Below are 23,216 nucleotides of genomic sequence, written 5' to 3'. Positions count from 1 at the left end.
GGTGACGACACAAATCGAATTGAGGTGAATAATGGAATCAGAAGAGCAGAATACAAAACACACACGTGGCACGAAGATCCTTTTGGAGACGATGTTGCAGAATAAGAAGACGACGTCGTGGAGGGTGACGGGATGGACAAGAAGAGATGATGAGAGATGGAGAAGAGGAAGGACAACGACGAGCTGAGTGGAATCTTCTACTCTCAACAACTACTATATATCTGAATTGAGCCATCGGAAGAAGAAGAAGAATGGAGAAGGTAAGAAGAAAGAGAAGGGAAGAGGCTATTCCCCCTGGGGACCCACCAACTCATTAGGCGGCTCATTTTCGGATGAAAGAGAGACCGGCGGCTGGAGCAGAAGGAAGAGTTTTCCAATGTCTTTTATTGGACTAGACAGATAAAGAGAGAGAGGGGTGTGGTTAGTGCATCATGATATCACAATTTCATTTATCAGTTTCAGTAAATTGGTCCATGAAAGAAACAAAAAAGTGCCAGTAGAGAACCGTGTATAAAGAAAATAATGAAGGTGATAATGATACAAAAATAAAACAAAAACTTGGGAGCAAATTGATGAAAACATAGATTTGTTTTTGTTTTGGGTTGCAGAATCTAATGAAACGCGAAATGTTATTACAGGTGAGGGAAGAAGGACATAGAATTTTGAATGATGAAAACTGGGTTTTGTAGAAAGAGATGGTACAATATGCAGTGCGGTAAAAATGCATTCATAAAATTGGGATCAAGAATCTAGAATTTTCTTTCGATAAGAGCTAGTTAGTGACTCTGTAGATGGAAGACTCCTTTCTTGGTGAGTGCTCACTCCAGAGAACGTGGATTTCGACTCCATGACGTCATCATCAAAGTATCTGTCGTCAGAAGTTGGAGAGTGATATCCATCCAATGAATATTGCTCAAGATACCTGAAAATCGATAGAAAGTTGAATAAAGCTTGAAATAGATTTGAAAAATACCTTTGAACAGCATCAAAAGCATCCGATAAGCGATCAAGCTGCTCGTCGAGCGTCTCGTGAGGACGTGGCTCTTCGGCTGCTGCTGACAAAAGATCTTCAACGGAAACTGATAGGCATCCCTTGTTTTGAATTCTTATTAACTCTATGCTCTTTTTACACTTTTGAGACAACATATCCACTGTTCGTTTAAGCCGTTGATCTTTCTGAACAGCCCGATACTTCTCATTATTAATATCCCGTGGCTCTTGAGAACGATTCCTGGGTGCCGGACGTATCGGAACCATCCCAGATGTGCCTCTTCCGAATGGAGACGTCACTTCATCGGTATTATGGAAAGTCATCGAACGACGAGATTGGAATTGTTGTTCTCTGAAGAAAAAACGAGATGGGGTGGAGATACAACTAATGCGAATTACCGTGTCATTTCACCAGATGGTTTCTTTCCGGCGGCAGCGGCCTTCATCGGATTGTAATCTTTCCTTCGGAGCCAAGCGGTCATTTCCTGCTCTCTTTGTTGCTCACTCTGTCCAATCATGATGCCACGTGGAGCTCCAGTACGAAAAGGTGGACGAGCAAGATTTGACAGCTGAGGAGATGAGTTTCCGGTTAAGGATCGTCGATTCTCACTCCGGCGGCTAGGTGTTGGGGTGGTGTTCGTCTCTTTGGTTTTTCCAGTGAACGATGCTCTTGATCCTCCACGTTCTCCGAGTCCCACTGTCTTTTGCGACGAAGAAACTGTTGGAGCTCGAGCGGAAGAGCTCACTTCGCTTCTTCTGAACGTCGTCGCCGTTGGCCTTTGATGTGCCATTGCCATGGCTTTCTGCTCGGCTTCACTTCCTGTTGGTCCAGCTGCAGGTAGACCAGCCATCATTCTTAGCTTGGCCAGTTCTTGCAGGAAATCAGAACCACCACCATCAGATCGATCAAATCTCGAAGAAGTTCTAGGTGTTGAAGATGTAGATGTTGATGGTGTTCGTGGTGACGTCAGGGCTGTCGGAGTAGGCTGAGCGTTTAATGTGCTTGCAGATGAGATTTGTCGAGTGAATCCAGGAGCAGGAAGAGCAGATGGTCGGGGAGAGGACAGGGGAATTGAAACGGGGGCCTGTTTGGGTGGCAGAGCTGGTGGGGCGATGGTTTGAAGTGGTTGAAAGGTTTTTGGTGGTTGAGAATTTGCATATTGCTCCATAAATTCACTGTCACTATCCGAATCATCGTCGTCATCCGAGTACTGCACCACTCTCTGTAGTTGTGCTTGTCCACCGTATCCTCCAGCGTTATTCCTTCTCGATGTATCTGAAAAGAAGTTTGTCAAAATCAATTGTGTTTTAGTTCTCTCTCAGACAATCTATTTTGCATACATTTGTTTTTAGAATCAATGGAATTTGAAAATGGAACAACAAACAGAACGATTCTTCCATATAAGCAAAAAAAGAAAGAATAGAAAACAATTTTTATGCCCTCCATTTCGTTTCATTCTTTTTCACATGTGATATTTATGTTGGCTGATTTATAGCCCTGTTTCTAAAAAATTTCGTAACCTTTTCCTTTTGAAGCTGATGCTTACCAATAACAAAAGTGAGAGCTTCCGACCGAGCATCGAAATCTCTGTGCTCTTCTGGAGTCTCCGCTGGCTCTTCTGTCTCTTCCTCCTCGTTACTATTTTCAGTTGTCCCCGTCTTTCCTGTTAGCAATCTTTCGAGCAAGTAGTTCTTGTTAGTTTTACTTGCAGCCAATGTTTCTGGAGTGTGCGGAGTACGATCGTGAGAAGTGCTCTTTGCCAGTTTGATCTTTCGACGATTCTAAAAATGTTCGAGTTTGAATTACTGTAGTCAACCAAATTCAAAAACCTCAGCTAGAGTGCGTGCTGCTTCTTGTAGTGTCACTTCTTTCTCCTCTCCCAAATTCACTGTGAACGCCGTTGCATTAGACTTTTTCGCTGCTAAAAACAATTTTTTTTCAAATTACATTCTTTTTGAGTTACAGAAAATTTCACATACGTTTCGGTTCGCTTGGCATTGAGGGAACATCAGCAAAATTAATTTCCATTCGGACTGATTTGGCAGGTGGGATTGGATTAGGTACTAAAATTGTGATATGTTTTTCAAAACTGATTCCAAACTACAAATTACCCCTGACTGATTCTTCTGCTGGAGCTGGTGTTCCGAAAGAAGTTCTCGAGAACCTTTTCGTAGATTCATGATCCGAAGCAGACGATGTTGGATGCTCGACAGTTTTCTGTCGCGTTGTATGTGTCTTTCCCTCGAAATCAGATTGAGTGCCACCTCGAGAATCAGCTACGGTGTCAAGTCGCTGTTGGAAAAGTTTCGGACACATCAGAGGAGACGACGGAGCTGGATTTGAAATCGGAGAGCGTTGCATGTACATGTATTCTCGACTGTTCTCTCTTCCAAACTGTTGTTGCTGTTGTTGTTGGGGAATCTTCTGATTTTGCATTAGAGTAAACGAGCTTCTAGAAATATTCGATGTCGTTGACATCGTGTCTTCTGAATCGTCCTTTTTCTCGTGACTGGCAGCTGGATTACTGTACATTGGAATTCCCATGTAGTTAACTGAAAATATTATAGATTGAAGCTTAGAAACAAAAGCAAAAACTAACTAGAATTTGAGCTAGCATTGTTTGCCGCAGATGTGGTCGGCGGTGGAGCAGAAGCTACTTTTTGAGCAGGGACTGGAGCATGCGACGGGGCAGGTCCATAAGGATAATACATAGGAGCAGCGGGATGATGCGGTTGAGGAGCTGCTGGATATGGGTACATTGGAGGCGGATAGTACTGTGGCACAATGTAGTGTTGTCCTGTGACAGGGTCGACGAGGACGTGCGCCTGCATTGGGTAACCTGAAATATGGAAACTGTTATTTTTGAAGATGATATGTGATATTTTAAAGTAAAACGTTTGCGGCTGTAAAGCTATTAATTGCTAGATTAATGATTAGGTCAACCCCTTCTCTTTTTTATGGGACAAGATTAATGGGATTTTTGTCGAAAAGACATGTTTCCTTCGGCCGGCGTCAAGTTTCACAGAAAAAAAAATTGAAGATGAGTGAGTGAGATGTTAATAAAAGTAATGGTTGTTTTTAATGACACACTATGTTTCATGTTCACCCATAAATCGCCAAATTTTGCGTCTATGTCTCTTGCTGGAAAACCAGTTTTTTAGCCGTTTTTCTCTCTTTATATGTGACTTTTTTCTCTTTTCCCCATCCTATCGATCAGTAATTGACAAAGATGGAAAAGCGAAGTAAACCACATGAAAAGGGTCACAATGACATCAAGGGACACTGTTCGTCACGAGAGACAGAGGGCACGCCACCGAAAAGCAATGCATTTCTAATGAGAGCTTCCAATTTCTCAGGAGAATCCTACTCCTCTATCCATATATCTCTCTTGCACCATATTTCCTATTCCATAGAATTTTGGGACGGAATAGACGAACGAATTTGGCTATGAACGAATAGAAAAAACACTCACTGAACCAGTGTTAAATCGAGCGTTATAACTCTCTTTGACGGGTTTTTTGCCAATTTTCAGGTTCACCGAATTCTGTTGACTTTTTTTTGAAAGGAGCGACTAAATATCTATTACGAGTAAGGGGTTATGACAAACCACTAAAAAGTCTGAAACATGAGCCACACCGGAACTGGATGTGTGTGTGTGTGGCTCCAGAGCATGGATGGATATATATATTTTGAAACCACTAGGTCATGCGTGTTGCGAAATACTTGTTTATGGATTGTTGGACCGGATAAAGCGGAAATGACTGACCGGGTGGCTGACCCATTACAGGTGCCGTTTGTGGTTGGTGTGCCTGTGGAAAATGAAAAGCAGTTGGTGGTGTCGTCCTTTCATCGTGGCGGAGGTTATCCTGAGATGCGAATCAAGACATGTAGAGAAGTTTTAGCTATATTCAGAATTGATCAAGAGCAAAAATACCTGCTGAGGATAGTATCCAGAAGACTTGTGACCTGGTGCCGGTGAGCTCGGTACCGAACTCTGCTGATTATTGTCCATAAGACAGGAAGAAAAGTGATAAAATGATGATGGAATAGAAGAGAATAAGGTGCTTAGTCAGGTTTTGTTCTCATTCACCAGCACATAAATCGGGTAAAAGGGAAAGAGAAATACTCTCTTAAAGAGTCTATTGGATGTTGCGGAGACGCAGACCTGAAGCCTCCCCACCAACCCCCGAATGAACAATGGCTTGTGTTGTAGTGGCCGATCAATTTGAGCGGTGGTGGCGGTCGGCGGCCATCGTTCCTTCCTCTTGGATAGAGTTGCCAGGGGAAAAGAAAAGGCGCTCCACAGCGAAAACTCTGAAGACTGGAGACACAGACGACCAGACGGAAAAAGCGGGCAGAAAAACGAGTGAGGCGTGAGGAGGCTTCGCCGGTTCAATAAATAATTCTCCTGGGCTCACTTCTCTCTCACTTGCTTCTTCTTTCGTCCACTTTTCGCATATGTAGTAAAAGAGAAACACGTGATGGTTCATCGTATAGATGATAACGATTTGAGAGAAGAAGGAGAAGAGCCTGAGACTCACAGACAAACGTGAGATTGTGAACGAATGTTGATTTTAGGCCGAATTGACTCTCAGTCGACAGAGATTTTGTTTTTGTTGGTGGTTGAGAAGACAATTTTCGATCTTATATGAAACTAAATAGCATTTTAGGCTAATACGAATTTACTACCGTACTCCTGTTTCCAGGGCCATGAACTAGGAAACTTTCTGATCTCTCTGTGATCTTTGTTCGCCTGAAGATGTCGGCTCAACACAAAAGATTTTACGAATTTTTGAGAGAACAATTCTTTCTCCCTTAGCGAAAGGGGTCCTCGACCAAATTGTGTTTCCTTCACTCAGCTACTCTACTCGCCTTCTTCTTCTTTTTTCCCTTCTTCATCTTCGATTAGACTTTTCAAGCGTATGTCCGTGTATATTCCCGTTTGCTTTTCCAAAGTGTGTTCTTTCGATCTCACTAATTGAGCTGAATTCGGAACGACGTGTTTCTCGCCTCCTGTTGTTTTTTTTGTGGTTTTCTATTTCCCCAAAGTATACGATTTCAAGGCGGATCCTTGTTTTTCCTTCTCATTCTACTAGTCGGCTTGTTTGTTTACGCGAACACTTTCAGATTTCGTATTAGAAGAACAAATATACTGAATGTTTCCAGTCTCATTTCGATAGTCACCTGCTTTGTTGACGATGCACTTTATCGTACCGAAATTTCAAAAATTGTCTGATATGACTCTTGACCGTTTTGATTCTTCCCGATAAGCTTCACTCCGCTGATAGTGCGACTCATCTCATTTTGCGAGCCCTTCGTATAGTACAAACAAATTTTTACTACCGATCATCGATCGTCTCTTCCCTATTCTATTTCGCCTCGTGCCGTCGTGCAAAATGGAATATGATCGGGAATCAACGGGTCGAGGCGTCAGACATTTTGCTGCCACAGAATTCGTCTATTCATATTCATATCGAGAAATTCACACAATCAAATTTTGAACTTTTCTCAATCTATCCCATTCTTCTTTTCCTCTTTCTCATTTTCCATCCTGCCGAAAAGAAGAGAGATCTTTTATCTCATTGTCCTATGTCATGTGACCACCACTCTATGTGCTTTTTTGAAGGCCAAAGTATCTGGCGCCAAGATGACAAACGACTTTGCGAGTACGATCACTTTTTTTGTGTCGTTTCGATCATAAACCAGATTCGGATGAGAAAAAAAGAACACAGGGGGGGGGGGGATATAAAAAGGATAACTGACCAATTTGCAAAATTTGGTAGAGTTGACTGGTTTTTCATTCAATCGCCGTTGATTTAAAATGAAAATCCGTTGTTGTTATTTTCAGACTATTTTTGGCAGTGCTAACGATTTTTAATTATGACGAATCATTGAACATTTGGTAGAGATTCCATAGGTAAAACCTTAAGTAATCGAAAACATCACTATTCGAACTCACAAACACCGAGAAACACCAGAAAAACCCTATTCAAACAAAGATCCTTCTCGAACCTTCTCCATTCATATTTCTTTCTCTGCGCCCTCTTTCACACTGACCCACTTCTCTTCTCACTCTTTCATCGGTCAACCCCAACAAGCAAGCAGACCCTAGGGCGACACATTACAGTAAGAGAGTGTATGTGTGCTTCGTCATATGCAAAAAGATTACTTCGTATAAGAAGTGGCTCCGTCTGTGTCTCTGCTGTTGATGAGCATCTTCTCGGTTTTTCCATCGTTTTTTTTTCCTGAAAATATGTGCAGAGTATTTCGAGTGGTATAAATTTTGATCGAAATTAAAATTGGTTTGAATTAAAATTGGTTGAAAAAATCTGTTTTTTTTCTCTTTTCCTCGAGGAGTACACATAAACTAGGTTACTGTTGTCTTATCAGGAGTGTCTGAAGCTTTTGTGTTGCGCGCCTTTAATCCTACGGTAGTTTTGTTGCACTTTTTTCCTTCTATGAATTTCTTGAATTTCTTCGAAATTCTGGATCTTTCTCGAATATTCTCAAGCTTCCACAATTATTTCTCGACGTAAAGCCATTCATCATTCTGTAAAGTTCTAAGTTAATGCTCTTCCAGGACCCATCAAACTTACCCGCCGCCGCCATGTCGTTCAACATAAAGAATGAATCGAAAGTCTGCCAATTACATCACAGAAGTAAGCATAACAACAATGTGAACGTCGTGTGCGAGCTGTCGGAGAAAATCGGGTCGCCGCAATTTGAGAACGGAGAATGGATGGTGCCGAGCGACGTCGTTGGGTTGAATGGCAAAAAACCTAAAGTCGTCAAGCTTCGCTTCCATCCGTCCGTCTCCCATATGTCATCGGGAGACGCGGCTCTCCATCAGGCCGCTTGCCAGAGCGCTCTTAAGGTTTGTTTCCCCGTAGCAAACAAGATAATTCAGTATTGTTTTCAGTATCTCGATCTTCTTCTCGAAGAGAGCGTCTGGACCAGAAAATCCGATCAGGAAGATCAATTGTTCGGAAAGCAACTCGACAAAATTGTCGAACTTCTCGTCGAAATGGATAAGGTCCTCGAGATTGACGTATCCAAAGTCGGGCTCACTTTTCTTCACAACGAACTATTTGACGAGTTCGTCAAGCTGATCTCATGCAAATCGATATCTTCCCACCTTCACACAGTCATCTCAGAAGACGACGCCCATCAATCGGCAGAGATTATTTTTGAAAAAGACGGGAGGTCTCGAAAACTGATCAGTCTCGATTTCGACGCGGGCTATCTGAAATCATCGGAATCGGGTCTTGACTGTGTGTTCGAAGTCACAAAGTCGTGTTTCACATGGGTGCTTCCACGTGTCGACGAGGATGAGGACAATTCCCCACCAAATGTCTCACAGAAGCTCGACTGTTTCATATGGGTCGACGGAATCAAACTTGATATGGTGAGAGAGTGTTTATCTCTTATCCAAAAAAAACTTTTTGTTGCATGTAACCACCCAAATAAAAAAAAAGAAACCGGTTTTCTGCAATATAATTTTTTGGTCTATCAAAAACCCATTATTTTATTGCTATTTTTCAGCCTGTATACTCCCCATGTGCCACAGTATTCCACTATCTGGACAAACTTACCTCGTCTCTTGCATCCCTCTCCGCGTGCCCAACATCGCCGAACGCCAACGGAGTTCTTCAGAAAGTTTCTAATACTCTTGTTTCGGAAGCAATCGTCGGGTTGGATAAATCAGAAGCTCCTCATCTTCACAAGTTCATTCTCAACATTACACAAGCGCCGCTGATGATTACCACTGACTTTGACCACGAATCGCTTGACATCTATTCGGATTCCGAAACCAAATTGACTATATCTCCTACAGATTCAGTCGATTCCGGGGTCTCGCTATCTTCTCCTACTCGTCAATGTTCTTTTGATGATGATGATGATGATGGAGATGATGAACTGTCTGCTACGTCACCAGTAATGCGCTCGCGCTCCAGAAGCGAGAGTTGCTCATCACTTAAAGGGATTCTGAAATGGCCACGTCGTGCTGCGCCTATTAGTCGTTTCGGTGTTAAGCCACACCTTATGAGGTCGTACTCCGAGTGTCATCATGACGACGCCGCGTACCATCCAGTAATGCCGTTCAGATTCTCTGAGGATGACGAAGATGCATTCCATGGTAAATTTTAGAATTTTAGAGAAGAATTCACATTAATTTTTTCCAGAGGAAGACGATGACTCATCCGACTGCTGCGTACTTCCAGCTGCTCCACGCAAGAAGAGCGTGTCATTCAGTGAACGTATCGAACAAACTCGTCTCTTCAATAGTAACACCAGCATTGAATCTCAAAGACGGAAAAACTTGAAGAAGACCGAAAAGAAGAAGAAGCGCGAGAACTCGCTTGCTTCATCCATTGAAAGTATTCATGAGGAGGTTGCCGGGCGCGTCAGCCCAGGAACTCGTCACCAAACTGTTTAGAACTGCAGTTCTGTAAAAATGTACAAATTTCAAAAAATAAAATCGAACCAATTTTTCTCTATGCTGAATAATCATTGCTTTTGATTCTTATTTTCTCTCTCCACTCTATCTTATCGCTTTTTTATCATAGTAGTAGCATGTTTCCCCTCAGGTTTCCGTTCTAGAAAGCCTAATCCTCACCCCCCCCCCCCATCGTACTCTGTATGCTCCAGATTCTATTAGAACTCTTTATCATTCAGATTCGAAAGTTGTATTTATTTTAAGTTGTATAGCTCTTCCAGCACCACAGTCTCGTCGTTTTTTTGTTGTTCTGTTATAGTTTATCTGTCTCACACATTATTTATCCGCTTTTCTTTTCTACCTATTGTATCATATTTCTCTCTTGGGAACTTTCTTCTCTTCGAATTCCCCTTTTCCTTATTTTCCAACTGGTTTTGTTACGATCACTAGACTAAGTACAAACGATTCCTTTTGGAGTTTATCAACTACAAATCCATTGTTTAATCACATTCAAAAACCCCCATCTCTCTGCCTTTTGTTTCCATCTTTTAAACTTCGGTGTATCCCCTTTCCCCCATACAATCCGGCACACCCCCTTTATCCTTTTCTTCCCCTAACCCTGTAATTTCAAAAGTTTCGTGTTTTACTAAATAGGTAACAGAAAGTGTGCAATGTAAATCTCCCCAGGCTAGCTAGCCTTTTCTTTTTTCTGAAGATTCGGAGAAAATAAATTGTAGAAAATCGAGTTTATGGCACATACACAAAATACTAATTTACATTCTGGTTTCAATTTACATTTACAACTTGCTCTTCTTGTCCTTTCCAGTTCTTCCACGGATCAAGTTCTCCGTCTCCTCCCACTTCTTGTTGTCCCAATCGTGAAGGAATTGTCCCATATGGGATCCGTGGTGGATGTGTTGTTGGCCACCGTCAAAGTCGATGATCTGAATAGAAGAATCATCTGGTTTTAACTCTTTTGAAAAACTCACAGCTCCATTCATCCACGACATAAAATCAGAAGACATGAATGCTGCCAAGTTGGCGATTTCCTCAGGATGCCCAAGTCTTCCAACGGGGACTCCCGCCTTCATAGCCTCTCCAGAATCCTTCAACTCTCCAGCAAAAAGTCTTCCAAAAGCTCCCTCCGTTGGAATTGGTCCTGGAGCGATAGCATTGAATCGAATTCCATGTTTCGCCCATTCACATGCCAGTGATTTGGTCATATTCTCAACGCCAGCTTTCGAAACAGCAGATGGAACGACGAATGGAGCACCAGACTGCGCGTAGAGCGTAGTGATACTGAGCACACTTGCACCACGCTTCTGCTGAATACAACGGCGACCGAGTTCTGTGGTGACGTGGAGAGTTCCCTTGAGAACGATATCAATGATGGTTCCATAGGCGTTCGGAGAGAGACGTTCAGTGGCCATTATGAAGTTTCCAGCTGCATTGTTGATCAGAATGTCTGGGGTGTGACCAAGTCTAGAAGTTTAAAAAATTTGATTGGATTTTGAAAAAGTTTCAATTTCTCCAAGTTATCGTAAGCACTCTAATAGAGTGTCACCCTACCTTTCACTTTGGGTCCATATATCTCATTCCCTGCAAAATATATCGAAAAGTGGTCAACAGACAAAACATTTCTGATATTATGATGAATATTTTATCAGTTGACTAGTATTGTATATCTTTTTATAGGAAATGAGATAAATTGGCTCAAAGTTAACACATAGACCTTCTATTAGGCTTCTATTAGGTTTTACGATAGATTTTTTAAAACTCAAAATCAAAACACACTTCTTCTCGACCTCATCGAATGCCTTTGCAACCTTTGTTGGATCTTTGACATCCTTTGAAATGGTTCACATACTCCTCCTGTAGTCGATCGAATCTCATCTGCAGTCTTCTCCAAAACATCCAGTCTTCTGGCAGCAATAGCCACACTAGCTCCCAAATGAGCAAACGTCGTGGCAATGGCTTTTCCGAGACCCGTTCCTCCTCCAGTCACTAGCGCTACTTTACCCTGAAAATTCTAAATCGTAAAAAAAAGGAACTGGAAAGCATATTACATTCAAGCATCCTTTCGGAAGAGCCACTGATTTGACGACGGGGAAGAATTTTTCGGGATTAAGACAGTGAGCCATGGTTGAGTGTAACCTCTTGGAGACTGATCAAAGAATTAGTAACTGGAATCAATAAATAGGGAGGGAGAGGAAGAGACGCAGAGGTAAAGGTAGAATGGATGGGGAAGATAACAGCATGAGGAGGGTATAATGTAGTCGGACACAAAACATGATGTAGTCAAAAACAACAATTTATTTACTCGACTACAAGAAATTTGGAAGAATATCGATTTTCAGAGAAACGAGTTGAATTTACAGGCGAAGCGGTGCTACCTGATAACTGCTAGATATCGGCTGATGAGGAGCATGAACAGACGGATGAACCGCGTCTAGCCGCCGCCTTAGCGATGCGGACCGTTGACGGCTTGACGATGGACCGTTCGTTCACTGTGAATAGAGTCATCGTTGTTGAGCACAAATCTGCTAGACATGAATCTGTTAACCACGAGAGATAATTCATCTCAATAGAAAAGAACGGCTACAAACAGCTACATATCTTATTTCCAGAAACATATCAGTACTTTTCATGTCAGAGGTACTGAATTCCAGATTTTTCGCTGGGACCTGGTAGATCGAAAATATGTCCTTTGAACTTCGAGTATGTCCAGGGCTGTAAAATTGTACAAAATCCAATGTGGATTTATAACGGCGTATCAGTAAATGAGCTTTTGTACGATTTATCAAAGAACAGACAACAGTAGCTGGAAAACCGAAATTCTGAGTCTGGATATTGAAGTTTTGGAATCAGCGGAATGAAAAAAAATGCGAAAAAATCAAAAGGTCAATTTCTGAATCCAGAAAAACGAATTTTGACATACAGAAGTGTTCCCTAGCCGTCAACATTGAGACAATCTTTCTCTGGAGATATATCAAAAAGTATTTTGAAATGAGCCCAGATAAACTGGGACAAGGTTGAGGGGCACTTCTATTAGAGAGTTTATTGCTCAATGATCAGATACTCAAAATTCGTCAAACAAATGTCAAAAATATGCAAATCACTGACAGTTTTTCCTCCCACACACCACTCTTTTCCATATCGCTATCACATCTCATTCAGATGAAAAAACGATAACCACGAACAGATGAACCACTTTCTCTCTTTATTTTTTATTTTTCTCTGTCTTTTGATAAGCACAAAATCTGAAAACGAGATCGCCTGGAGAACGCTCCCATTCCTTTCAAATTCTCTTTTATGGACCCCTAATCTGAACAAAAAGTGCTTTAATGAAACATCACTTTTTATTGATTCTCTCCGAGAAGTTGCAAAAATCACCGCGGACTGTTTGAAGTATAAAAACTGCACTCTGACTGAGCTTACCTCGGTTCAAGATTATGTTTTTGCGATTCAGGGTAAGTGCAGGACTTGTTACAGTTAATAACTGTCAGTTATTGTAAATGCTCTAATAGAAGGGCCCCCACAATTTAAAGTTTGAGCTCAATTATGTCGATTCCTATGCAAGATATCCAGAATGTGCCGACTAACAGAACACTTCTGATTTTATGTTTAAAAATTCATCAGTGGACAATTGTTTTGTGTCTTCCACAGGAACCGAAAAAACTTGGCTCAAACTTAAATATCTGTGGCCATTCTATTACATATTTTACGGTGTCCTCCATTGTTTCAGAACTGGACGCGTTCGGAAAGCTACCTCCAGACGTTCTGGATATCAATACGTTTTTCGAGGGCTCATATTCTGAATGCCAACGTGTCAGTGGAAAAAAATTTGCGACTAGCTACAGTTACCTGGTAGCCTATATAGGAGATAATGTAACTTGTGATTCTAAATCTCATGAACATGTAACTCCCCGGTTCGCAGTTTGTATGCCATCGTCGTGTGGTGAGAATGACTTGGTGGAAATATTCAATCAGATGACCAACTTCCCATTAACAGCTTGTGAAGCTTTCCGATCAGATGTGAAAGTGGAGAAAACTTGGGTATTCTGGGCGTTTTCGTAAGTTTTGCTTTTTTTTGGAACACTCGAAAGTTGTGCCTTTCAAGATTGTTTCTTGTTCTTATTGTGTCTATTGTGGTCTCTGCGTCTTTTGTGGATTACATTCGAGAGCGAGAAATTGGAATGTCTGCAGTTAATGAACACGCTTACTGTAAGTCCAACCTCAGAATCCAATTCAATGTCTATTTTTCTGGCCTCCGAGTTTTCCTATCGTTTTCTCTTTGGAGCAACTCGGAGCTCATACTTTCTGTCAGAGAGCACAAACCAGATCAAATCCGATCTCTGGATTGCCTCCGTGCTCTCACCATCCTCTGGATAGTTTTCGCTCACACTTATGACTTCAAGTTTCCCTACAACAATGTTGGAAGCACTATGGACTTTCTTCAGGACCTTTCAATTTCAAGACAGCTTATTATGAATTCTTACTTCTCCATTGACACGTTGTTTGTTATTTCTGGAGTCGTAGAAGCCTACACATTCTTCTGGAATAAACCAAAACAAGGGACAATTTTGAAACCGCAAACCTGGATTCATTTTTATTTGAGGAGATATTTGAGGGCAGCACCACCATTGATGGCATTTATTGGTTTCTTCACAGTTTATTCAAAATTTATTCAAGGTCCTTTCATGGCTTCTGAAATGAGTGAGTTCACAAATAACGATATCCTCAGTGCGATAAAATTTAAGATATTCTTTCGAAGGAAGCTGAAATTTGTGAGGAGAACTGGTGGAGAAACGCACTTTTTATCAATAATTTTGCCGGTGAAAAAAATGTTATCATATTTTTTGAAGCATTTTCTAAAAAAAATCAAAACAATTATTTCAGTGTTACCGTATAACTTGGTTATTGGCAGTTGATACCCAACTATTCTTAATTGCTCCAATTGTAATCATTACATTGTTTTTCTCGATAACCGGAGGAGTGATTTTAATAGTTATTGGATGTTTGTTAAGCGTATTTCTAGAATACTTACTTTTTGGAATCTATGAACTGCCAGCGGATTTCACTGGGAATGGGGGAGAGTTAAAGACTATAAATTACTCGAAAATTCGTATCCAGACACCATGAACATTTCCGATCTGTGGTCTATGAAATGCCGTGGACCAGAGCTCCATCGTTTTTACTCGGACTGCTTGTCGGATATTTTCTAGCCAATTTCACAAAAACCAGATTGAAATTCCACTGGAGCGTTCCTGTAGCTGGATGGATATTGGCTACAGGAATAGGAACATGGTGTTTATGGGGAAATTACTCGTATGATTCTGGAAATATTTGGAGTGTATACCAAAGGGCCACCTATTTTAATTTCTCCAAAAACGGGTGGACCCTTTTTGTTTCTTGGATCATTATTGCTAATCATTATGCATGGGGAGGTCCATAGCTCAAATGCTGTTTTGAGTCGATTTTCAAAACTTTTAGGACCAATTGGGAACTTTATGTGTCACCCATGTTGGCAGCCATTCGGAAGACTTTCGTATTGCGCTTATATTGTTCATCGAATGACAATGTACTGGTTTTTTAATTTGGATGGGACTAGTCCTCATAGTTACTCAGCTGTTCAAATGGTAGATCAAAGTTTTGGATTCTCAATTCTAAAGTTTCTTTTTTTCAGTTCTTGTTCTACACAATTCTAGGGACCCTCCTATCATGTGTCTTCGCATTCTTCTGGAGTTCAATCTTTGAAATTCCGGTGGCCAAGTAATAGATTTCAGAAATAATTGGAAATTGTAGAGCAATGTTTTCAGAATCGAAAAAATATTTTTGAAACCCATATCCGCCGCCTATCGTCGAGAATCGAATCCAGCTGTTGAAACAGTTCGAGTGAGACGAGGAGCAATGTCATGAAGCAGGATATAAAACTTTATTCGGGAATGGTTACAGTATTTCTTTGAATAAAAATTATGGACAATTTTATTTTGGACAATTTTTGAGGTTGACACATTTTTTAGTTGTTGGGTGAATAACGAATCCAGGTCTGCACTCACATCTCGCTTTACACATTTCGATGCAAGTCTGGAGAACGGAAAATTAGCAGAACAGCATAGAAATAAAGATTTTACCGGAACTGGATCAGCGCATGTTTTGTCACATGGTGAGCCACACTCGTTGAAAATTTCGTTTTCGCCACATCCGCCATCAGCCGATAGTATGCCAACAATGATAGCCATTATAGCGAAGGCTAAGAAAAACTTCATCTGAAATCGGAGATAATCAAAAATCGATTTAAATATAGCAAAAAAGAAAAGCATTCGCAAAACGAAAAAAAAACAAGTGTGAATGTCGAGTTGAGACTGTTTGCTAGGCGGTAGAGGCGTGTATTCTTTCGATCTCTGATCGGTCTGTGAAATGTGATTCGTGCTTGTAAGTGACGTTTTTGACCTTCTCGACTGTTTGAATTGGACGAACATATGCGCCTGAACGACTGATCCACAATCTCTAGCAGCTTGTGTTGCAGTGAATTCTTGGATTATTTGGAGTTTCAGTAATTTTTTGGTGAAATTAGAAAAAGCGATCGATTTGCCCAAAATTTCAAGCAACACATTTTGAAGTGGATCTTTCTATGTATTACAGGAGACCTTTTATTTTTTCGAGACTTTCTCGGAAAACCCTTCTATTAGAGGGACCCTTCAATTAAATGAACCCTTCTAATAAAAGTTTTACAGTGTATAACTTGAGAACTGAATTTTAAAGATTCGAAGATCTCATAAAAATATTTAATATGATTCATTTAAGTAATCATAAAAGATTAACCAAAACCAGAGTTACCACTGAGAAAGTTATCAAAGAAGCTGATGCTTTTGTAGATGTCTCTATGCTCTCCTGAAAATAACTACAGTTAAAAAACTCGTAATAAATTGCTTTTACCTCAATACTGAAGTCCATAATAAATGATGATGCGGAAGTTGATCCAGTAAAAGAAATGGACATATAAGTTCCCATTGCAACCTTATCTCCAGTATTCTTCGCACTGTTAGTGAACTCCACTCCCATTGGAGTGCTTCCCAATAACCACTGACTTTATATTGAACACAAATCGTGATGTGCTGGAGGTCGCTGAAAGAAACAAATAACACTGAGACAAACAATTTTTAAGTCTGAGGCACTTACTGATGTTTGTAAAATACGAGTCTGTGAGAACGGTTTTTGGGCTCCAGAGCGACGGCGAAATAATAGTTCCAGTTCTTCCAGGAGCACCATTGGACCAACCCTGAGAACGTGTAATGATGCCGACGTAAGCTTCAGCTTGATACAACGAAAGAGTGAATAAATTTGTAGCAATTTGTTGTGGTAGGCTGGTGTTGGTTGGGCGTTGAACACTGAAAGGTTTCATATTTATGAGAATAAGACAAGGTGACCCACTTATAGGTCAACAGATTAGCATAATAACCATCTGTTGGAGTCATTGGTCTGACTCGAACTTCTTGTCCGGCATCACTCGAGTTTAAGAAACTGATATAATTCAAATAGGCGAATCGGCAATCTGTGCAGAAGACCGTTACTACAGTTTCTTTTCCAGCTACTGATTTCCCATGCATAAAGTAATCTATATAACTGGACAAAACGACAAAACCATATCCATCATAGTTGGAAATTGCAGAGTAGTCGTTTGCAATACCGTAAGAATGCAGAGTGGTATTGAAATAATTGACAAGTGTCAAAGATTTTCCAGAGGAAACCATATCTGTCAAAGTGAACTGGTAGAGATTCCCGAGGAACTTTGCATTCAAATCATCTCCATCATATACATAAATTCTATAGATTGATAAATCATTGTCTCCTCCTATGGAACCAGTATGGAATGCCACTTGGCTTTTTGGAGAAGTGAATTGATAGTAGTTGTTGGCTGTAAGATTCATCGATAGGATTGTGCCTGTTGGATACTGATTTTTCTTGAATCCAGTAACATCAAGATATTTCCAAGTGATGTAGAAGTTTGAGGTGATTGAATACGTTGTTATGAACAACTTAGCGACGTCTGCAGGAGCGTAGAAAACTTTGTCGAGAACATAATATCTGAAAATTTGAATTTCAGAGCTTTTAAGTAATGTTGAACTCACCTATATTGAGTTGACGCAGCATCTTGAATAATCAATGTATCATTCGTTAACCCACCATACTTAAGGTTATTCCTAGTTCCGATTTCGACATATTTTCCAGTGGGAATTTTAAACTGAAAAAGATCAATAAGAAAAAAATCAACATAATGGTTCACTAACTTCAATTGTACACCTATAGTTTGCGGGGAAAAACGCTGGCCCATCGGTTGGAAAAGATCCAGTTGGTGTATTAATTGTGATAGATTCCGGACATGACACATCCGCACAATGAGAAAAAGAAAAGAATAGAAATAAAAGACCAAGATTGTTGATAAAGGACCGCATGGCATCAGTTTCAAAAAGAATTACTCACTTGCTTAAATAGACGAGAGAAAGGTACAATTCAAGTGATAAAAAATGTAGAGTTGTTTGCATTCCGTTTGTGATATAATCACTAGAGTTTAGGCCAAAATGTTACTATTCATTTTGAGAAACTACAAAAACCGATGATGAGTAAACCCGGATGTATTCGGACTGTTTCGAAACTTGTAGAGAATGGGATGGTCAGGGTACTTTAGAAAAATTTGAAAAAAACAGACCTGAAAAATCATCATAAGAATTGGGGTTCGATAACAGCCAACAAATAGTTTTCGAAATTGGAAACCAAAGTTTTGAAATATGTTTCAACCCACTGTCTTCCAACATGCTTTTCATTGCTCTGAAAGTAACAATTAATTTTCTATCTCTGTATGAAAATTCCTCATAAACAACACCAAACTGAAGAGACGTTGGTGATGTAGATTTAGAATAATAGTGTCTGCAGCCTTTTACTTTTTGCTAAAGACTGATTCATATGGCATTTCAACCTGGTGACCTAACTCTTACAAGTTGAGTTTCTTGATAATTGATAATTTATTGGTCAGAAGAAAATATGGCACAAAAGTTATAACGGAATTTCTAGATAAAATCCCTAACGAGATGAACTTAGAGAATGGGGAAGAAAATGGTATACATGTAAGGTTGGCAAGATATTAAAAAAAGGGGGAAAAGGTAAGCTAAAACCGGGTGATGGAAGATTGGATTAAGGTAGAAAATTGACCGGGAGTTAAAAATTGGGGAGTATTCCTTACAATTGCATTCCAAATAGGGGCGGTGGTGAAAAAGAAGTCATCGGAACATTTATCTGAGAGAATAAGGGTCATAGGTCTCCTAGGACAGTCGGAAATTCTTAAGAAAGAGGATAATTCTGGCATATAAGAGGCGTCACTAATCATTTTGTAAAGCAGCATAAGTTTAGATTTAAGTCTACGATGTCTGATAGAGAAGAGGTCAAGTTGGGAAAGACGATCTTGATAAGAAGAGTATGAGATATTGCATTTCTGGAAGACTTTACGGGTGAAGAAACGGAGTGGGGATTCGAGTTTTTGAGAGAGTTTGGAATTGGGGGGAGGAGAATAGATTACTGAACAGTACTCAAGAGAGGGGAGTACGTAGGTTCTGAATAAGTGAAGGAAGAATGAGGGGTTGGAGGATTTGAAAGATTTCTTAGGCCACCAACTTTTTTGGCCTAGAAATGGTCTGAACACCTAGGGAGTTTTCTATTTCATTTACCATGAAAATTCAACTGGTCAAAGTTAGGCCACATCGTAGGCTAGAAAAAACAGACGCATGTTAGACAATTCCTGGACCATCAACTACGACAGCCTAGAAAAATAATGTTGAGAAAGTTAAGCCTCATCACGTTAGTCTAATTTTTCAAAAAAAAATAAAAAAATTCCGCCAGTACACATCGGTTTCGTTCTGCCGGCGCGAACGTCCGTGAAACCGCGGTTGACTCAGACCGATCGCACCGGTAGCGGACGGTGCCATTTTGGACCCGCGTCAGCCGGTGCCTGCCGGTCGACCCAATAGAAAGAGGTCACCTGATATTCGAAAACATGCACATAAGTGTTTGTTCATTATTTTCTCTAGATAATGATATTTGGAAAATGCACATGCAAAATACAAAGATGATGAAACATAAATCATTATGTTCATGATTTTCTACTATATAAAAGTATAATTTAAAAAAATTTTCGTCGTTTAAAATACAATTTTTTTATTTGCTCAAGTTCAATTTGCATACATGAAAATAATAATCGGCATCAGCTTTTATAAACAGGAACTTGATTCAAAAGATCAAAGCGACAATCAAAACGAGGACTGAGAATCCGGCTGAGACGCTTGAATTCATACCCCATTCCCGATTGTGGGGGCTCGTTGAATAGCCCCATTCCCGATTGTGGGGGCTCGTTGAACTGTGTGTGGACTGAAATATAAAGTTAAAAAGCTATCCTCAATTTTCTCTCACCTCAACATTGTAGTTCAATGTGAAGGAAGATTTTTCAGATGTTCCAGTGAATGTCACAGCCATATATGTTCCGATCGCTTCTTTTCTGTAGCTTTGAGATGTCAATTTGAAAAACTTTGGATCGGAATAACTGTGAGGCTGTCCAACTTCGACGAGCAACGCCTCTCCTGGCTTTATGGTTTTCATATTTTCTACGGTGAATACAAATTTCACTGTCTCGGTTGCAGCTGAAACCATATTTTGACAAATTTAAAAATTATTTCTGCTCACTGAAATTGGCAAAATATGAAGCAGCTCCATTCTGGTGCCAGATCGAAGGCGAACAAATTTTCCCTTTTCTTCCAGGCATAACTTTTGTATAATCCTCCATCGGTCCGGATTTCAGTTCAAACTCAATTTCACCTTGATTTAATTCCATTGTGAAAGCGTTGGAAGATATTTGTTGTGGGAGGCTTTTGGGATCGAACCGCTGCGAATAGTAACTCCTTGTAATGTAATTTCTAAATTTTAACGAAGAATTCATTGTGATATCTACGTTATCTTTTCAAACTGACCTGTAATAAAGTTTATTGTAATACGGATTCTCGTCAGAAAACAGTCTGAAAGAAACTGATTGGTCGTAGTCACGGAAATTTTCCCGGGTCATATTCATGAATTTCAAATCGGTAAGATATGTCTCGTTGGAATCAATGCAATAGAAAACTGTGACAGGTGACACTCCGTGTTCCTTAATAGTTGATGTCTTCTTAATGCGATACGGTTTGTCCTTCGACAGAATGACAAAATCATAGTTTCGATATTGAGAATAATCAGTAACGAATAGGTACGAATCAGATGGAAGACGATAGAAATTGACCAGAGTCAGATACCGTCCTGTGATCTTTGGAGTTTTGTTTTTCAAGAACTGCTCGAGATTTCCGACAAACTTGGAATCCAAATTCTCTCCATCATAAACAAAAATATTCTTCAGTGAAGAATCCACACCACCTGAAAGAGATGCTGCCAAAAAGGTAATTGGTTGGGGGTAAACGGTATATGTTTGAGACTTGAAACGATAGTAATGATTTGCAGTGAGATTCAACGGGATAAAAGTTTCAAATGATTTTTCAATTTCCGTGAATCCAGAGACATCAATGTATTCCCAGGTGAAGTGGAAACTAGAGGAGCTAGATTCAGTTTTGACCCAAACTGTTGCTTTTTCTGCCGCTGCGTAGAAGACGGAGCTCGGTGATGTGAATCTTTAAAAAGAAAAATGAGATCATTGTTTTAGAATTCTGAGAACATACTCATTAAGAGCTCCAATTGAATCGCGGATGACAACTTTATCACATGGTTCGTCGGCTTCAGTTCTAACTTTGAATTTCAAAACTTTTCCTGTTGGAATTTTGAACTGAAACAAGAGAAAAAGACTTACATTTAGTAAGGTGAATTAAAAAATATGAAGATTTTGCTTACATCAATTCCACAATCGTAGTTTGCTGGAAACTGAGCGAGCCCACCGGATGGAAATGATCCAGTGAGCGTATCAACGGAAATTGGAACCTTCGGACATGTCAGATCCGCTGGTTCATTTACAAAACTGGACAAAATAGTATTGATTAGAGGAATCACCGACAAATGCATGATGCTGATGTCGATTGAGGTTGACTGAGTGTTGACTCCGAGTTATCGGTGTTTAGGGTTGACTTAAATATGACGACAATCTAAACATATTTTTTAGAAGATAAGAAGAAAATGTGATTGATTTTAGGGGCGTGGACAGAATTACTTTTCGGAAAGAACGATGAAGATACTATTATGCATTTGTTATTGCAAACAGCCCTCTACGAAACTGAAAACTGATTCAAAAACACGAAAAGCAATCAAACAATAATTATTATCAGGGATTTCGGACAATCCATGTATTAATCCAGTCAACTACACACCAAAATACTGCAATTGATATATTAAATTCACTGGGGTTCATGCTAATGGACCAGATGAGCGAAATTGTGTAGGCAGGTTGCAAACAGTCCGTGTGTAAGTAATATTAAACACTTGTTATAATATCAATCACTGTTGCTATTACGAAATTTCAACATTGTTTGTTGACGGCTTGAAGTCAAGAAATGTATTTTTCATCGTGGCAAGGCAAAATTGTTGACAATGTTTTTATTGGAAATCCATCAACCGTCCCGAAATATATCTTGAAATAGTTGAGCAGTTGGAACATTCTGAAAAGTAGTTTTAAACTAGGACGATATGTCCTGCAATCATCGATGGTTCTTGAATTTTGACAGCCACATACGTATTACAGCTTCAGTATGGACACTTCAATATCATTTCAAACACTTCTGATACTTTTATAAGATGATCTCGCTCCAATGAACAGTGTTTTCTGAGATTTCAGATGCTCGAGATCAATCATAAGCGTCACAGCTACTTCTGATTGGTCACATCTAGTGCACTTCTTTTGAGATTCCAATTCGGCGTAAAACAGTTTTTCCTTTTTGTTTGGAACAAAAACGCTGTTATTAAAAATTGTACCAAATTTTACTACAACACCACTTCTACTCACGTGTGTTAATATACTCACGAGTGCCTCGAAGTATCTTTTATCATGAGCGGAAATTCGTTGAGTTCGTCATTTCAAATTCTAGCTTATAACAAACGAACGAATTTGATGACAATTCATTTTTAGAGATAAACGAAGACTATCATATTTGGGTGTTGATAAGACTATTTTTGAATTTATGAACTATTTTCAATCGGAGTGATTCATTACTTTTGATATGACACGTATTCTGACATTGTTTACATTCTTCGGGACTTATTTTTCATATCTCTGAAATCCATCATGTCAAACCCAAATCAGCGGATCCATTGATCCCATTTTCTGTTTTTGATTATTTGGTATCTTTGATTTTCGATCGTCCAAAAGATATAGAACGGAAACTCATAAAAATTCTAACATTTTTTATGTAAATTTTTATGGGATTCAGCCTTCTCTCCCCTTTTTTCCCGTATAAGAAGTTCGAAATTCCACAAAAATCATCGGAAACTTCTACTTTCCATCATCTCTCAACCAACTATGAATATTCTTGGTCTTCTTCTCCTCGTTCTTCTTGCTCTCGCTACTCCGATCGTCGAGGCTGGAAAACGCTGCACTTCGAGCAAACAGTGCGACTACGAGTCAGCCTGCTACGAAGGACATTGCTACACCGTCGACGAGATGTTCGAGAAGTTCGATATGAAGAAATAAGATTCGTTCTTCTAATTAATTGTGATTTCTTTTGAATAAATGAGCATTCCCAATTACTGTTTTTTTGTTGTAATGGTTCAGGTTAC

The 23,216-nt window shown here is 39.9% G+C and overlaps 8 protein-coding genes across 8 annotated transcripts; 3 read left to right on the top strand and 5 right to left on the bottom strand.

Moving 5' to 3' along the window:
* Positions 1-741: 741 nt before the first annotated feature.
* On the bottom strand, positions 742-3,822 carry CBG11482 (the record flags this gene model as incomplete). Its single annotated transcript, XM_045236458.1, has 7 exons — positions 742-1,342; positions 1,390-2,266; positions 2,538-2,772; positions 2,821-2,912; positions 2,971-3,054; positions 3,103-3,543; positions 3,591-3,822. 7 exons carry the CDS (start codon positions 3,820-3,822, stop codon positions 742-744), a joined length of 2,562 nt encoding a protein of 853 aa, XP_045094515.1.
* Positions 3,823-7,598: 3,776 nt separating this feature from the next.
* On the top strand, positions 7,599-9,428 carry CBG11483 (the record flags this gene model as incomplete). Its single annotated transcript, XM_045236457.1, has 3 exons — positions 7,599-8,396; positions 8,534-9,128; positions 9,175-9,428. The coding sequence occupies 3 exons, from the start codon at positions 7,599-7,601 to the stop codon at positions 9,426-9,428; spliced, it is 1,647 nt and encodes a 548-aa protein (XP_045094514.1).
* Positions 9,429-10,225: 797 nt separating this feature from the next.
* Positions 10,226-11,569, bottom strand: CBG11484 (the record flags this gene model as incomplete). Its single annotated transcript, XM_002635194.1, is given in 5 exon segments — positions 10,226-10,372; positions 10,418-10,910; positions 11,223-11,275; positions 11,278-11,448; positions 11,495-11,569. Coding segments are annotated over 5 exon segments (939 nt in total).
* Positions 11,570-12,630: 1,061 nt separating this feature from the next.
* Positions 12,631-15,347, top strand: CBG11485 (the record flags this gene model as incomplete). Its single annotated transcript, XM_045236456.1, has 9 exons — positions 12,631-12,898; positions 13,174-13,501; positions 13,549-14,144; positions 14,189-14,274; positions 14,328-14,524; positions 14,562-14,875; positions 14,922-15,067; positions 15,115-15,200; positions 15,248-15,347. 9 exons carry the CDS (start codon positions 12,631-12,633, stop codon positions 15,345-15,347), a joined length of 2,121 nt encoding a protein of 706 aa, XP_045094513.1.
* A 66-nt stretch (positions 15,348-15,413) lies between these two features.
* CBG11486 lies at positions 15,414-15,670 on the bottom strand (the record flags this gene model as incomplete). The annotated part of the gene is made up of 2 exons (XM_002635196.1): positions 15,414-15,515; positions 15,563-15,670. 2 exons carry the CDS (start codon positions 15,668-15,670, stop codon positions 15,414-15,416), a joined length of 210 nt encoding a protein of 69 aa, XP_002635242.1.
* A 568-nt stretch (positions 15,671-16,238) lies between these two features.
* On the bottom strand, positions 16,239-17,884 carry CBG11487 (the record flags this gene model as incomplete). The annotated part of the gene is made up of 7 exons (XM_045236455.1): positions 16,239-16,322; positions 16,368-16,470; positions 16,520-16,556; positions 16,611-16,819; positions 16,863-17,516; positions 17,561-17,673; positions 17,720-17,884. 7 exons carry the CDS (start codon positions 17,882-17,884, stop codon positions 16,239-16,241), a joined length of 1,365 nt encoding a protein of 454 aa, XP_045094512.1.
* A 1,825-nt stretch (positions 17,885-19,709) lies between these two features.
* On the bottom strand, positions 19,710-21,512 carry CBG11488 (the record flags this gene model as incomplete). Its single annotated transcript, XM_002635198.1, has 6 exons — positions 19,710-19,847; positions 19,890-20,116; positions 20,160-20,389; positions 20,444-21,127; positions 21,176-21,279; positions 21,345-21,512. 6 exons carry the CDS (start codon positions 21,510-21,512, stop codon positions 19,710-19,712), a joined length of 1,551 nt encoding a protein of 516 aa, XP_002635244.1.
* Positions 21,513-22,959: 1,447 nt separating this feature from the next.
* On the top strand, positions 22,960-23,130 carry CBG11489 (the record flags this gene model as incomplete). Its single annotated transcript, XM_002635199.1, has 1 exon — positions 22,960-23,130. The coding sequence occupies one exon, from the start codon at positions 22,960-22,962 to the stop codon at positions 23,128-23,130; it is 171 nt and encodes a 56-aa protein (XP_002635245.1).
* Positions 23,131-23,216: the final 86 nt, after the last annotated feature.

Source organism: Caenorhabditis briggsae (assembly GCF_000004555.2).
Source record: "Caenorhabditis briggsae complete genome, chrV, whole genome shotgun sequence".
Lineage (NCBI taxonomy): Eukaryota > Metazoa > Nematoda > Chromadorea > Rhabditida > Rhabditidae > Caenorhabditis > Caenorhabditis briggsae.
This window is presented reverse-complemented; position numbering and strand designations above follow the sequence as displayed.